The 14,335-nt window shown below is 36.8% G+C and overlaps 2 protein-coding genes across 2 annotated transcripts; both read left to right on the forward strand.

Moving 5' to 3' along the window:
- Positions 1-206: 206 nt before the first annotated feature.
- Positions 207-1,161, forward strand: LOC115953525 (NDR1/HIN1-like protein 10). The gene has a single exon (XM_031071237.1). The coding sequence runs from the start codon at positions 323-325 to the stop codon at positions 989-991; it is 669 nt and encodes a 222-aa protein (XP_030927097.1). The 5' UTR covers positions 207-322; the 3' UTR covers positions 992-1,161.
- Positions 1,162-12,747: 11,586 nt separating this feature from the next.
- LOC115953693 (NDR1/HIN1-like protein 10) lies at positions 12,748-13,844 on the forward strand. Its single transcript, XM_031071452.1, has one exon. The coding sequence runs from the start codon at positions 12,876-12,878 to the stop codon at positions 13,551-13,553; it is 678 nt and encodes a 225-aa protein (XP_030927312.1). The 5' UTR covers positions 12,748-12,875; the 3' UTR covers positions 13,554-13,844.
- Positions 13,845-14,335: the final 491 nt, after the last annotated feature.

The following is a 14,335-nucleotide window of genomic DNA, read 5'->3' on the forward strand; positions in this document are numbered from 1 at the left end:
AAATATCCAACGAGGACTTTTACAAAGCAAACGCGTTATAAGCCGACGTGAGTTCTCATGCAATTGCAGCCGTGCCGTATGTAAACACGTAGAAAACCTAATCCGTGGCTTTACCAAATACCACGAACAATCCTATTCCTTTCCTTTCTCAAATTCAATTCTCCACAGCAATCTTAATTCTCTCTATATATATATCACACGCATTGTACCCTTACCTTCAATATCTCTATTCCTCTTCTAACTCTTCCATCATCTTCTATATCAAATACTAGCTAAACCCTAGTTTTCTCTTACTTTCTTGCTCCTATTTTTGTTCTCAACCATGGCAGAGAAACAAAACCAACCCTTGAATGGTGCCTACTATGGCCCCTCAGTCCCGCCGCCACGCCAAGCCTACCACCGCCCCGGCCGTGGCAGAGGCTGCAGCTGCTGTGCCTGCCTTTTGAAATTCATAGTCTCGTTGGTTGTCATCGTTGGCCTTGCTGTTCTCATCTTTTGGCTTATCTTCCGCCCCACCAACTTGAAATTCTACGCCACGGAAGCCTCGCTTTCCCAATTCAATTTCACGTCCAACAACACTCTCCAATACAACCTTGCCGTCACCATCACTGCCAGAAACCCCAACAAGAAGATCGGTGTCTACTACGATTCTATAGAGGTTAGGGCTTACTATGATGACCAGAGGTTTGGTACCAAGAGTTTGACACCGTTTTATCAAGGGCATAAGAGTACGGAAGTTTTGAACACTGAGTTTTCAGGGCAGCAATTGGTGGTGCTTGCGGCTGAGGAGCTTTCTGAGTTTAATTCCGAGAAGACTGCTGGGGTTTATAACATTGATGTGAAGCTTTATCTTCAGCTTAGGTTTAAGGTAGGGAAGTTGAAGACATGGAAGATGAAGCCCAAGGTTGACTGCGAGTTGAAAGTTCCATTGAGCTCTAATGGAAATTCAGCCACTGGTTTTGAGATTACCAAGTGCGACATTGATTTTTGATTGGCACACCTTCGTCATGTTTGATTTTATATATTATTTTTTTTAGTTCTTTTTTTATTGGGATTTCTTCATTCTTTTGTTTTCTCTATACATTATAGTATTAGGTTTGCGAGAGATGGACTTGGTTATTATCTTTTTATTTATTTATTTAGATGATTGGATTTTATTATGATATCTTCTTTGTTACTTTCGTTGTGTTTATATATAGATAAAGCCACGACTATATATATAGCCGCTATTCTTGATTTTTTAATGTTGCCAATGTTGCTTAAGTATATTGATGTGATCATTAGACATTTGATTCTGATCAAGTCATTGATTTCTTTATATATATGAGAAAAGTTATTGGCCCCTTCAACAGAGTACACGTGCATATTAAGCAACCAGTATCTTTGAGTCCGTCAAAGATAAGCGCAACAATATTAATCCCAATTAAATATTTCAGGAACCTTCTCAATTTGTTCAGTTCAGCAGCCCAGGCTAAAAGAAGTTTAGAGAATTTTTTTATTTACTTTTATTGATTTTATAATCTGGTGCATGCACTAATTATATTAGAAATAGTTATCCCATCTTGAAAAGAAAAGAAGAAAGAAAAAAAAAATTCACTCCTTATAAATAGAGAGCAAAGGCTAAGCTTTATCTAGTGAGAGACTAGGTTGACAGTAAATTTCAATTAGCATTGCCCGAGTATGTAGGCTTCAATAAGTTAACTTAATTGCATTAATTTTGTATATTGTAGTTCTTGTAATTTTATTGTTTAGGCAGGGAAGAGCAAAGATGTGGAATCAAGTCAAAAGTATCAACATAATAGAGATATAATTAGGAATTAATATTTTCCATAGATTTTAGTGCAACTCCACCATAGAGTTCCTAAACTTCTATCCATCTATTTTGAACTAAGTGTGATGGGACTGACGAACTCACCTTGCTTGGACGATCTCAGCATATACTTCGTTGATGGACTGACGAACTCAACCTCCCTGAATGATCCCTTTGAGACCGACGAGGCTGTCCTCTAAGATGAACTAACCACATGTCCGTATCACTGACGAACGTAACGAAGCCATTCAATGCAGCCAATAATGTCCTGAGCGGTTACAAGACCAGCTGTACAGACCATTGGATGCCTCATTAAGGCACACATTATTAAGCATGAGGCGTTACCAAGAGAGACATTAAAGCCACATTAACTACCATAACAGCTAGGGGCTGTGGAAGCATATATAAAGCTCTCATAGCACCAATACAAGGTACACAGACACACCTCAAAGCATTACTAGTTATTCTGATACTTTGTTATTTCCTCAAAGTTCTCTTATACTGATTTTGGCATCGGAGACGTTGTGGCAGACACCACACCAGTGTCCACCTTAAGGGAGCTATCTTACCATTTTCATAGTGACACCGACGAAGATACGGTTCCATCTGGACGAACCTACAAGACTGATGATTTGCACTTCATCAGTTTGGCGCCGTCTGTGGGGAACGACATTTTCAGATTCATATTTGAAAACATAGTTTCCATCAACCCTCTACATTCAGATGGAATCCAATCCAGATTCAGCAGCCTTGGCCTAGCAAGTTCAAGCCCTTGCAGCCACCATTGAAGAACTCACTAAGCAAAACCAGGAAATGAAGCTACAACTCCAGCAGGTCCAACAGGCTCAATAGGAAGAGAACCGGTCCAAGGGTAACCTGGAAGGAGAAGGGGATAGCCACAAGAGGGGTACCCCTCAGAGGCCAACTACTCCGGACGAGCAAAATTCAGATCTCCATCGAGAAATGAGGAAGGAGATGGACGAACTGAGGGGCGCCATTAAGGAGAAGACGGACCGAAGCATAGACAGAATGGTAAGGGTTACGGATTCGCCTTTCACCATGGCGGTACTTGAATGCTCTGTACCGTCAAAGTTTCGCTTACCTCAACTTGAGCCGTTTGACGGACTCAGGGACCTTCAAGATCATCTTAATACCTTCAAGACAACTCTAGGTCTTCAACAACCACCTGACGAGATACTGTGTCGTTCCTTTCTCACCACTCTCAAAGGAGCTGCAAGAGAATGGTTCACGAAGTTGTTGATCTCGTCCGTAGACAACTTCGAGCAATTGAGTAATGCCTTCTTGCGCCATTTCATAGGGGGGCAACGTCCAAAGAGGCCGGCAGACTACTTACTCACCATTAGACAGGGAGAGAAGGAAACTCTGAGGTCATATGTCAAACGCTTCATTTGGGAGACTCTGGACGGATGTAAGTTACTGACGAAGCCAAGAATGACAAGATCCCTTCAATGGGTGTAAGTCACAAAAATTGGCTAAGTAACAAGATTCCACTTGGACGGATGTAAGTTACTGACGAAGACAAGAATGACAAGATCCCTTCAATGGGTGTAAGTCACAAAAACTGGCTAAGTAACAAGATTCCGCCTGGAAGGATGTAAGTTACTGACGAAGCCAAAAATGACAAGATCCCTTCAATGGGTGTCAGTCACAAAAACTGGCTAAGTAACAAGATTCCGCCTGGACGGATGTAAGTTACTGACGAAGCCAAGAATGACAAGATCCCTTCAATGGGTGTAAGTCACAAAAACTTGCTAAGTAACAAGATTCCGCCTGGACGGATGTAAGTTACTGACGAAGCCAAGAATGACAAGATCTCTTCAATGGGTGTAAGTCACAAAAACTTGCTAAGTAACAAGATTCCGCCTGAACAGATGTAAGTTACTGACGAAGCCAAGAATGACAAGATCCCTTCAATGGGTGTAAGTCACAAAACTGGCTAAGTAACAAGATTCCGCCTGGATGTATGTAAGTTACTGACGAAGCCAAGAATGACAAGATCCCTTCAATGGGTGTAAGTCACAAAAACTGGCTAAGTAACAAGATTCCGTCTGGACGGATGTAAGTTACTGACGAATCCAAAAATGACAAGATCCCTTCAATGGGTGTAAGTCACAAAAATTAGCTAAGTGACAAGATTCCGCCTAGACGGATGTAAGTTACTGACGGGTCAATACCCTCTCAAAAGTGCAAGTCACAACAGATTTCTTTGTTTACGTCCTCAAGATCAAGGTTCTCTAGATTTTGCTTGGCGAGGTATCGCAACAGATCTTCAGCCTGCTGAAAAGACTCAACGGCCTTAACAGCAATGACCTTGAGAGTGTTGGCCTCGTCCATGGCGATAATCAAGTCTTTTTTCAACTTTGAGTTCTTTGTCTCTTCGAGCCATGTCTGATCAGGAAACCTTTCATCTTCTGATGGTCGTCATAACACGTCATGACGACCACAGAACCTGGGGGGCAGCTGATGGGACTGACGAACTCACCTTACTTGGATGATCTCAGCATATATTTCATTGATGGACTGACGAACTCAACCTCCTTGAATGATCCCTTCGAGACCGACAAGGCTGTCCTCTAAGATGAACTAACCACATGTCCGTATCACTGACGAAAGTAACGAAGCCATTCAATGCAGCCAATAATGTCCCGAGTGGTTACAAGACCAACTGTACAGACCGTTGGATGCCTCATTAAGGCACACATTATTGAGCATGAGGCGTTACCAAGAGAGACATTAAAGCCACATTAACTACCATAATGGCTAGGGGCTGTGGAAGCATATATAAAGCCCTCACAGCACCAATACAAGGTACACAGACACACCTCAAAGCATTACTAGTTATTCTGATACTTTGTTATTTCCTCAAAGTTCTCTTATACTGACTTTGGCATCGGAGACGTTGTGGCAGACACCACACCGATGTCCACCTTAAGGGAGCTATCTTACCATTTTCACAGTGATATCGACGAAGATACGGCTTCATCTGGACGAATCTACAAGACTGACGATTTGCACTTCATCAAAGTGAATTAAATTTTGTTATATCATCAACATTCAAATAAATAGTGTATTATTATTATGAGATGGGTTCAAGTTATACCTGGTGTAACTTCATAAAAGTTACATCTTTTGTGAACCATTAATTACTATTAGATCTAAGGGTCAAAAAACACTCATAGTAGTATCATTATTACTCTCTAGAAATTAGTAATTCAGACATTAACTCTTCTTATTAAAGAAAAAAAATTGTTTTAATACAAGCTATCTTTATTGTCTTCTTGACTTCTTCCTCGGGCCTCCACCATTCATAAAATTCTCAAGATAAAATTGTAAATACAAGTTATCTTTATTTTGTTTTAATAAAAATGATTACCATTTGCGAACTCATTTATTTGTCCATCTTTATATTATGTAGCCAATATGATGGTAAAGAAATAATATCACATTCAACCCTCAAAAAGCTAAATGTGACTCCTAAAACCATTTTCTTATGTTCATTGTGGGACTAATTGTGTGCTCCATATATTGAGTGAGAGAGAGACCTGTATCTGAGTATCATCGAAGAGTAGAGTGGTAGAAAAGTGTCTCTTCCTTGTGAAAATACTAGCACATACAGACCTCACTGCAATAAACCTTTGCATCGCTACGCTATCTAATTTTTGGTTTTGGAGTTCAAAAGAGAAATAAAATTAGAAGAAAAAGCAAATAGATTAATTGAAAGAAGCGGAAGAAGAAAGAAGAAAGAAGAAGAAAGATATGTCAGAGTAAGGAACCCCTTAACTTATAGGCTATAGCAGTATAAATTTTAAATATAGCTTGTCTGTCATATCCAAATATGGTAGTTTTAATTATCAGAGGGTGTCTATAAGGTACAACCGAGCTCATATGAAACCTCTAAGATTGTTTCAATTTCAAAGCCTTCATCTCCAGCAGAATCTCCAAAAAAAAAAAAAAAAAAAACAGTTTTTTTTTTTAATAAGAAGAGTTAATGCTTGAATCACTAATTCCTAGTGAGTAATAATGATACTACTATAAGTGTTTTTTGACCCTTAAATCTAATAGTAATCAATGATTCACAAAAGGTGTAACTCTTGTGAAGTTACACCAGGTGTAACTTGAATCCATTTCTATTATTATTATTATTATTATTATTATTATTATTATTATTATTATTATTATTATTATCTATTTAGATTATTGATAAGTGGTAAATAAAATTGATAAATAAGATTTTAAGAAACTCATCATGGAGTTACTTAAAGAACTATAAATGATCTCAATATGAAGAGTAATTATTCTGATTCATGGCAATTTTTGGAACATGCTTCATGGTGGGCCATAAGGGCCCAAGCTTACTAATAAATGATGTTTGCGGCATTAAGGCAGCGAAATCCTCTGCGGACGAGATGAAGGCCTCGTATGGCCAATTATTCACTAGAGCATCTAACTAGATATGGGCCTTATACCGCATATCCAAAAGGACATAAAAGGGCCAAGGAGCCCAAGTCAGCCACGGATGCTCTATTGTAATATATATTGATTAATCCCAAAAAAATAATTTGACTTCACCATTGGCCCAACAAGAATTCAAATACTTGTTAATTGTTAAAGGTAAAAAGAAAAAATGTGAATGCAATTTTTATACCATAACTTTTGCTACAATATTGATATAGTTGGTAATGAGTTATGAGTTCATATAAAAGTGATAAGTAATCATTTATAATTTGTTACGTCAAAATTGTGTTAAAAGATATAACAGACTACTTGTACATAAATGAAATAGATTGCAATTACTACATATTTTTTTATGTGGAAAACCTTCAAAGGTTAAAGGAAGAGCAATGGCACAGGACAGCACAGGTCAGTTCAGAAGATTAATACTTGACTCAGTGCATTGTTTGATGTCTAGTGACTAAGGCTTGGGTCATTTGTTAGGCCTTACTTTGAACCCAATTCAAGTCTTGATTCACTCCAGGGTCCAGCCATCACCTTCTTGGGCCCGCCCATAAAGGCCTAACCTTGACTTTGCATATTTGCCAAATTCCTTATGGGTGGCCTTTTTATTTTATATATATATATATATATATATATATTTATATATTTAAGAACGATTGTTTTGATGTTTAAGCCTTACTTTGAACCCAATTCAAGTCTTGATTCACTCCAGGGTCCAGCCATCACCTTCTTGGGGCCGCCCATACAGGCCTAACCTTGACTTTGCATATTTGCCAAATTCCTTATGGGTGGCCTTTATTTTTTATTTATATATATATATATATATATTTATTTATTTATTTAAGAACGATTGTTTTGATGTAGAATCAACATGTAGGTCATGCAATTAATTAATTACATTTAAATATTCATATAAATGCCCACCCACATCGGTCAATAGTTTGTGAGAAACCACCAACATGTGAGACTTATCTCAAACAAAATCAAACTTTTAAGATATACACACACACACACACACACACATATATATATATATATATATATATATATATATTTATTTATTTATGAGACACACTTTTGAATTTTCTTTTGTTTTAGTGAAATTGATAGTCAATTATCCTTTTGGAAATATTAATTTACATATTGAAAGAATGGTTTTGGGAATTGAATGTTTATATATATAGAGAGAGATAACTAATATTTTAAGGATATTAGTTTAGGAAATATTTTTAAAAAAATTTATAGAAAAAGAAAAAAATAACTAAATTTTCCCCCCCAAAAAAAAAAAAAAAACTCACACTACTCATGCATGAATATTTTGACAATTACTAATTTGCCCTTCACTCTTTGATGAAGTTTATTTTTCCATTGAGCTATTTGATTCACTTAATTTACCAGAAAGTAAAAATGCTTAATTGGGTCACTCAAGAAAAAATTAGCTTTTGTATTTTGTCATGTTTCTCACAAAAATCAAGAATAGGACGATCATTTTAGCAAAACTTTTAGGATTAGTGTCGTTAATTTCCTTATATCTCATTGTTGATGTGAATTTTCCTTACTCATTAAAAATTTAGAAGTCGGAATAGTCTACTTAAGACCGGTACCTCAACACTAGACTAGAGTTTGGTGACATTCCTAACTCTTAGTTGAATATTTTTTTAAAAACTTTAGGAGGAAGTAAAAGTTATTTTTAACAATACTGTTAAACATGTAACAAATTTTGCTAAACAATTATTTATTACTATTTTTTTTAATTCAATAGTTACAATTACTGGGCAAGGTTTTTAGACCCGGACTGTTCATTGAACCTTAAAAGAGAGAGGTTCAAGGTTTTTAAGGTCGAACCGGGGTCGAACCGGGGTCGAACCGGGGTCGAACCGTGATGACGTCATAATTAATTTAATAATTATTTTAAATATATATAAAAACATTAAATTAATAAAAAATAGAAAAAATAACTAAATTAGTTTAATTTACTTTCAAGACAGCCAACAGACATACATAAATGCATTCATAGGCTGAGAAAAAGGCAAAGCTTAGTAAATTATTAGTTTGAAGTATCTATATATAATATATTCATCTGCATAGCCCTAGCTAGATCTCAAGAGAGTGGGCTTGCAATGAAATCTTCATCCAAGTACTTTCATGCACATGCATTACAGGTATATCTAGATTCCAGCTCAGACATGCACGAGCTACAAAGTACTATTACTGCTTCTATTACAAAAGCACAAAAAGACCTTACTCTTACTAATTAACTATACTAACACAAAGGTAAAACATACATAACTAATAATTAATTAAGCAACCATAGATAGAGTACTGGTACTAGTACTGCTTCTATTACCAAAATTCACACCCCAATGTAGTCCAAACTAGCCAATGTAGTCCATAAAACTTAAAAGTACAAAGTAAAAATACACAAACAAGCCTCCAAGTTACAGTACACAACTACACATTGTTTCTTACAAAAATACATAAAACTTAGTTCTAAAAAACAATAATAAAATGTTCCCAAGCCGGATCAACCTTTTCCCTTACTTTTGAGCAAGACTCCACTACATTGGAATCAACTTCATGTGATGGAGTAGACCCGGTCTCTGTTTCCATTTTAATCTAAAAGACTAAACAACCAGTCAACACGCATAGACCCATCAATTTTTGAAATACAGATATTCAAAAAATACATCAAAACACACATAGTTAGTTTTGCCACAAATTGCAGAATTACAATCAGACTAACAAGTACTCAATAAATAGATCAAAATACACATAGTTAGTTTTGCCACAATTGCTGAATTACAAACAGACTCACAAGTATCCAGTAAATACATTTAAACACACACAGTTAGTTTTGCCACTAATTGCTGAATTACAATCAGACTCACAAGTATACAAAAAAATAAAAATAAAAATACATCAAAAACACACATAGTTAGTTTTTCCACAAATAAAAAGCCTCAACTATGTAAACACAGAAATTAAACTGACTCTAAAAAATAAAAAAAGCAACTTTTTTTTTTAATAAAATTGGAAATGAAAATTGGGTTTATAATAAATCAGCAATCAGATATTGATAAAATGATGGGTGAAAGAGTCAAATAAAAGAAAAAAGAATTTGAAGCAATGAAATTAGTAAATAGTAATAAAAGAGAGAGTAGCCAATGGGTCTCACCTGATCGGTGGCGGAGGAGGAGGAAGAGGAGGAGAGTGAGCTGCGATGGCTGAGCTACGATGAGCGACGGTTGAGCTGCGATGAGCTTGAGAGCGACGGTTGAGCTGTGATGAGCGTGAGAGCGACGGCTGAGCTGCGATGAGCGTGCGATCTTGGCTGAGCTGCGATCTAGGCTGAGCTGTGACGTCGACGACAGAGAGAGGCAGAGATGAGAGAGTTATTGAGAGAGTGGGCTGAGCTGAGCTGCGACGGCGACGTCGACGACAAAGAGAGGCAGAGACGAGAAAGTGATTGAGAGAGTGGGCTGAGTTGAGTTTCGACGGCGACGTCGACGACAGAGAGAGGCAGAGACGAGAGAGTGATTGAGAGAGTGAGGAAGAGGCAGAGAGTGAGGGACTGAGGGTTTCGTTTAAGGGATTGAGGATTATTCAATCAGAAAGCCAAACGACGCCGTATTAGGGGGAAAAAAAAAGGGACGAAACGGCACCGTTTTAAGCTAAAACAAGGCAGCCCGTTTGAATTGTCCGAACTGGTCACGGTTCATAGAACCGGACGGTCGGACCGCGGTCCGGACGGTTCCATGCTTTTTTCGTATGGAACGGTTCTTCACCTTAAATGGACTGTAAATGTGAACGGTTCGAGGATTTTACGGTCCAACTGTACGGTCCGGTCCGGGTTTAAATTCCATGTTACTGGGAGAGGCCGGTTTTACCTTTAAGAATATGTAGTATCACAATTCGAATACTCTTGGGTCCTTGACAATTTTGGTAAAGGAATTTAAAAATGGATATTTAAAGCTTTAAAAAAAAACTCGGTTCGACGCAATTAATACACATTCCTATCGGCTCCATTGAATTCAATTCGCGTGAAATCTCTTTCCAAGCAACACACGCAAGTCCTGTCAAAATAGACATTGTCCAAAAAGAAAGTCCAGAGTACAGTGCATTATTTCACACAGAACCAAAATCGGAACAGGACTTTTCCAAGGCAAACGCGTAGGGGAGTATTATTTGTCTGTAAAGAGAGGGTATAACAAAAAGGCAGCAATCTATGGGGGCAACTTCTAGCAGTCCCCCAATACAAAAACAGTGGTACACAAAAAATTGGCAGTTATCATATTTTTCAGGATTTTGGGTTGCTCTCGAGTCTCGACCCTTCTCGTTAAATCATTTGCAAATCCATTAGCTTTATGGTGTACGTAACATGGATGGATGGTCTATTCGTGCTTTAATATTAAATTCTTTCAATCACAAACCAACACATAAGTATCCGATGCCAATATACCATGGGTTGTTAGCCAATTAATCACAAGTTTTAAATACATTTCTAAAATTAGATGTTTATATCCTAATCTCCAAGCTATCTCTACTCCATGCATAACATCCCACAATTCAGCAATATTATTAGTTGTGATAAAAAATGCAACGAGTAACCTCTCACCCAATTAATGTTTGTTTTAGTCTTTAAGAAACACGTTTCAAATTTTAACCCACATCAAACTTATGCATCCATATATTTCTGAACCGCAACATATGGCTTACCAAATTGGAAATTCGAAATTACCACTAACATTCCTCTTCACTTTCCATTGCTATATCTAGTTATAGGATAAATCTTGGGTCCAGTTGTTCTTGTGCACCTAGAGCCATTGCGATGGTGACATGTGCACAAAAGTAAACATGCGTCATCACAACAAATCTAATGCACTAAAGCACTAGACCTAAGCTAAGTCCCTAGTTATGTACACACTTACTCTTCCTCCATCTTCTAAAACATTCATTGTTTTCCATGTTTTAATTTGCATCGTTGTTCCTTTTTTCTTTTTTCTTTTTTTTTTTTTTTTAAATAGGGAAAAATATCCATCCATACTTGTTTAAATCTATTATTTTGAATCAATATCCATAATTGATACATGAATGTCCACATTTTAACACATGAAAGTAAATGTAATAGTACACTAAAAAGCTTTAAGCCTTTAAGATTAAAGTTTGGAATTCCTACATTTTTTTTTCAATTTTAAAGAAAAAAAAAATTAACACAAGGGTAAATTTAGGTACACTTCCTTATTAGGAAATATACTTTAAATTTCCATAATAAATTCAAAAACATATTTGTATTAAATTTAATTGAACTTCGAAATGATAAAATTGTTTATGTTGCATTGGTTACTACAACCTAATATCTTAATATAATTACATAATTAAAGTCCACACCTAAGAGCGTGTACTTAAATTTTTACTTGACAAAATTGCCAAACATTTGACAAATTTTGCTTAAGAACTTTAACAATTTTTTTGTTAGAATAACTATAAGGGGTTGTTTGGTTGGAAGAGTGGAAAATTAGGAAGATAGAAAATAGGGAGGGGATAGAAAAGTGGGAAGATAAAAGAGATTTAATTTTCTCACATTTGTGTTGGTTGGAGGATGGAAAAGTGGAGAGATGAAAAACTTATTTGTTTGGTTGAGAAGAAAAATGAGATGATAAAAAATGAAGTTGATACAAATTTACAATTATATCACATTTTTTATTAAAAACAAAAAAGTAACACATTTTTTTATTAAAAAAATTGTGTATGGATACTTCAATTTTTTATTTATTTATAAATAATACAAACAAACAAAAAATGAGCACAAAAAAAAAAAAAAAACACTAAAACTAGAAAGAAAAAAAATAGCAATGTACAGGACAAAGCCCATGTGCAAGTCCTCCGGGAGAGAAAACATTTTTGTGGGCTTGGAGAAAACACCCAAATCCTACTATCACTTTTTCCTCTCCCATTTCCAACCAAACTCCCTCCAAAAAATTTCTCCTTCTTATTATTTTATTTTTTTCTTTTTTCAGCCTAAAGGGATTTTAAAACTCTTCAAAAAAAGGCCAAGAGGCTTGCATCAAATTTAAATAAATAAATAAATCTTTAAATCCGGTCCAATGTAATCCCAAAGTCAAAGAGGCCCAGACTATTTTATTTTTTTGAGAATCAATTGCAGATAAGATTGAATTCGGTAATGTAGGCCCAATCCGAAAGCCGCCAAATTGAATTCGGTGTTGTTTGGACAAATCCACAATAGATAGACCATGGAAATTGGAAGGTCAAGTTTTGAAATTCTACTCTCTTCAAATATTGGATTTTGAACAGAACTTTTCCAAAAGCAAACACGCGTTTCCTATTCCACCGTATCATGCAGCCCCGCGTAGCCAAACCGTAGCATACCAATTTGGACAATGGAAATTGCCACCTCCTTTCTTTCAACACTACTCATCCACCGCTATATACACACACACACACACACATCACACTTGTAAATTGTACCACTCTTCCATCATCTTCTATTACCATTAATTCCTCACCAACCAAAAATAAAAACCAAAACTTCCTCTTAGTGAATTTCTTGAGCTTAATTTTGTGATCAACAATGGCGGAGAAAGAATCCCAGTTGAATGGTTCCTACCCCGGCCCATCTATACCACCATCGAACCAAGAAGACAAACACAAAAGCAGTGGCTGCTTTTGTTGCCTTTTTGGCTGCCTTTGGAAAACCATAGTGGCCTTGATTCTCATCATTGTCCTTGCTATCTTCATCTGTTGGCTTATCCTTCAACCCAGAATGTTCAAGGTCCATATCACGGATGCCAAACTCACTCAGTTCAATTTCACAAACAACAACAACAATCTTCAATACAAACTCGACCTCAACATCACTCTCAGAAACCCCAACAAGAAGATGGCTATCTACTTCGACAAAATCGAGGCCAATGCGTTCTACGAGGGCCAGAGGTTCGATACAGAGAATTTGACGAAATGGGGTTTTAAAGTAGAACGCAAGAGTACGCATTTTTTGAATGCAACGTTTGCAGGTCAGCAATGGATGGTGCTTGGAGCTAATGTGCTTGACTTCAACGAGGAAAAAAGTGTTGGGGTCTATAGCATTTATTTGAAGTGCTATCTTCGTATTAGGTTCAGGATTGGAGATTTCATTGGTGGGGATCACAAGCCCAAGGTTAGGTGCGGATTGAAAGTTCCATTGATTTCTAACGGGAATTTATCAACAGCTCGATTTGAGACTACCAGGTGTGACGTCCAATTGTTCTAATTGCCCGAGACCATTGTCACATTTGATTCAGGATGGTGTAATTCTTAGTAGTCTTTATTTATCATGGTTTCTTCATTGTTTTGTTATTCTGTGTAAAATATGCACTTGGGTTTACAAGATATAGAGCTGGTGAATAACAGATTATATGTATGCTAATTATATTAGAAATAGTTATCCCATCTTGGAAAGAAAAGAAGAAGAAAAAAAATGTGTCACTCCGTATAGATTGAGAGCAAAGGCTAAGCTTTATCCAGTGAGCTTGTGAGAGACTAATAGAATTAAATTTTGTCATATCATCAATATTTGAATTCAAATAAATGGTGTATTATTATTTTTGTATCAATGTTATGATCATAGTTGATGAACTCTGGGATATCAGTGTACTGAAAATGCCGGGCTTTGATAAACTTGCGACTGGATCCTTAGAAAACAAGTAAAAAACTTAGAGGAGACCGGTGGAAGCCGGCCAAGAACCATCTGATGGTGAATTTAGTCTCTGACTAAGAAATGTAAACTCAGTTTATCAAGAATAGAATGCCTTACTCTTTCACTGGCGTGTGCTTATATAGTATGCGGGAAGCGGTTACTTGTTTGGTAACCGTTCCCACAGTTGAGGAATCCAACAGACTCGGAAGTAACTGCCGTAACTGACGTAGGAGTTTGTATTTCACAACGGTTGGGCTTGACTGGTGACGGTACGTTCTTCCGCTCGGCGAAGACGTAGTAACCTCCCTTGCCCTTTATGGACGAGGGGATGGTAGCAAGCTCGTCCGTCCTTTATG

This window comes from Quercus lobata, chromosome 7, assembly GCF_001633185.2.
Source record: "Quercus lobata isolate SW786 chromosome 7, ValleyOak3.0 Primary Assembly, whole genome shotgun sequence".
Classification (NCBI taxonomy): domain Eukaryota; kingdom Viridiplantae; phylum Streptophyta; class Magnoliopsida; order Fagales; family Fagaceae; genus Quercus; species Quercus lobata.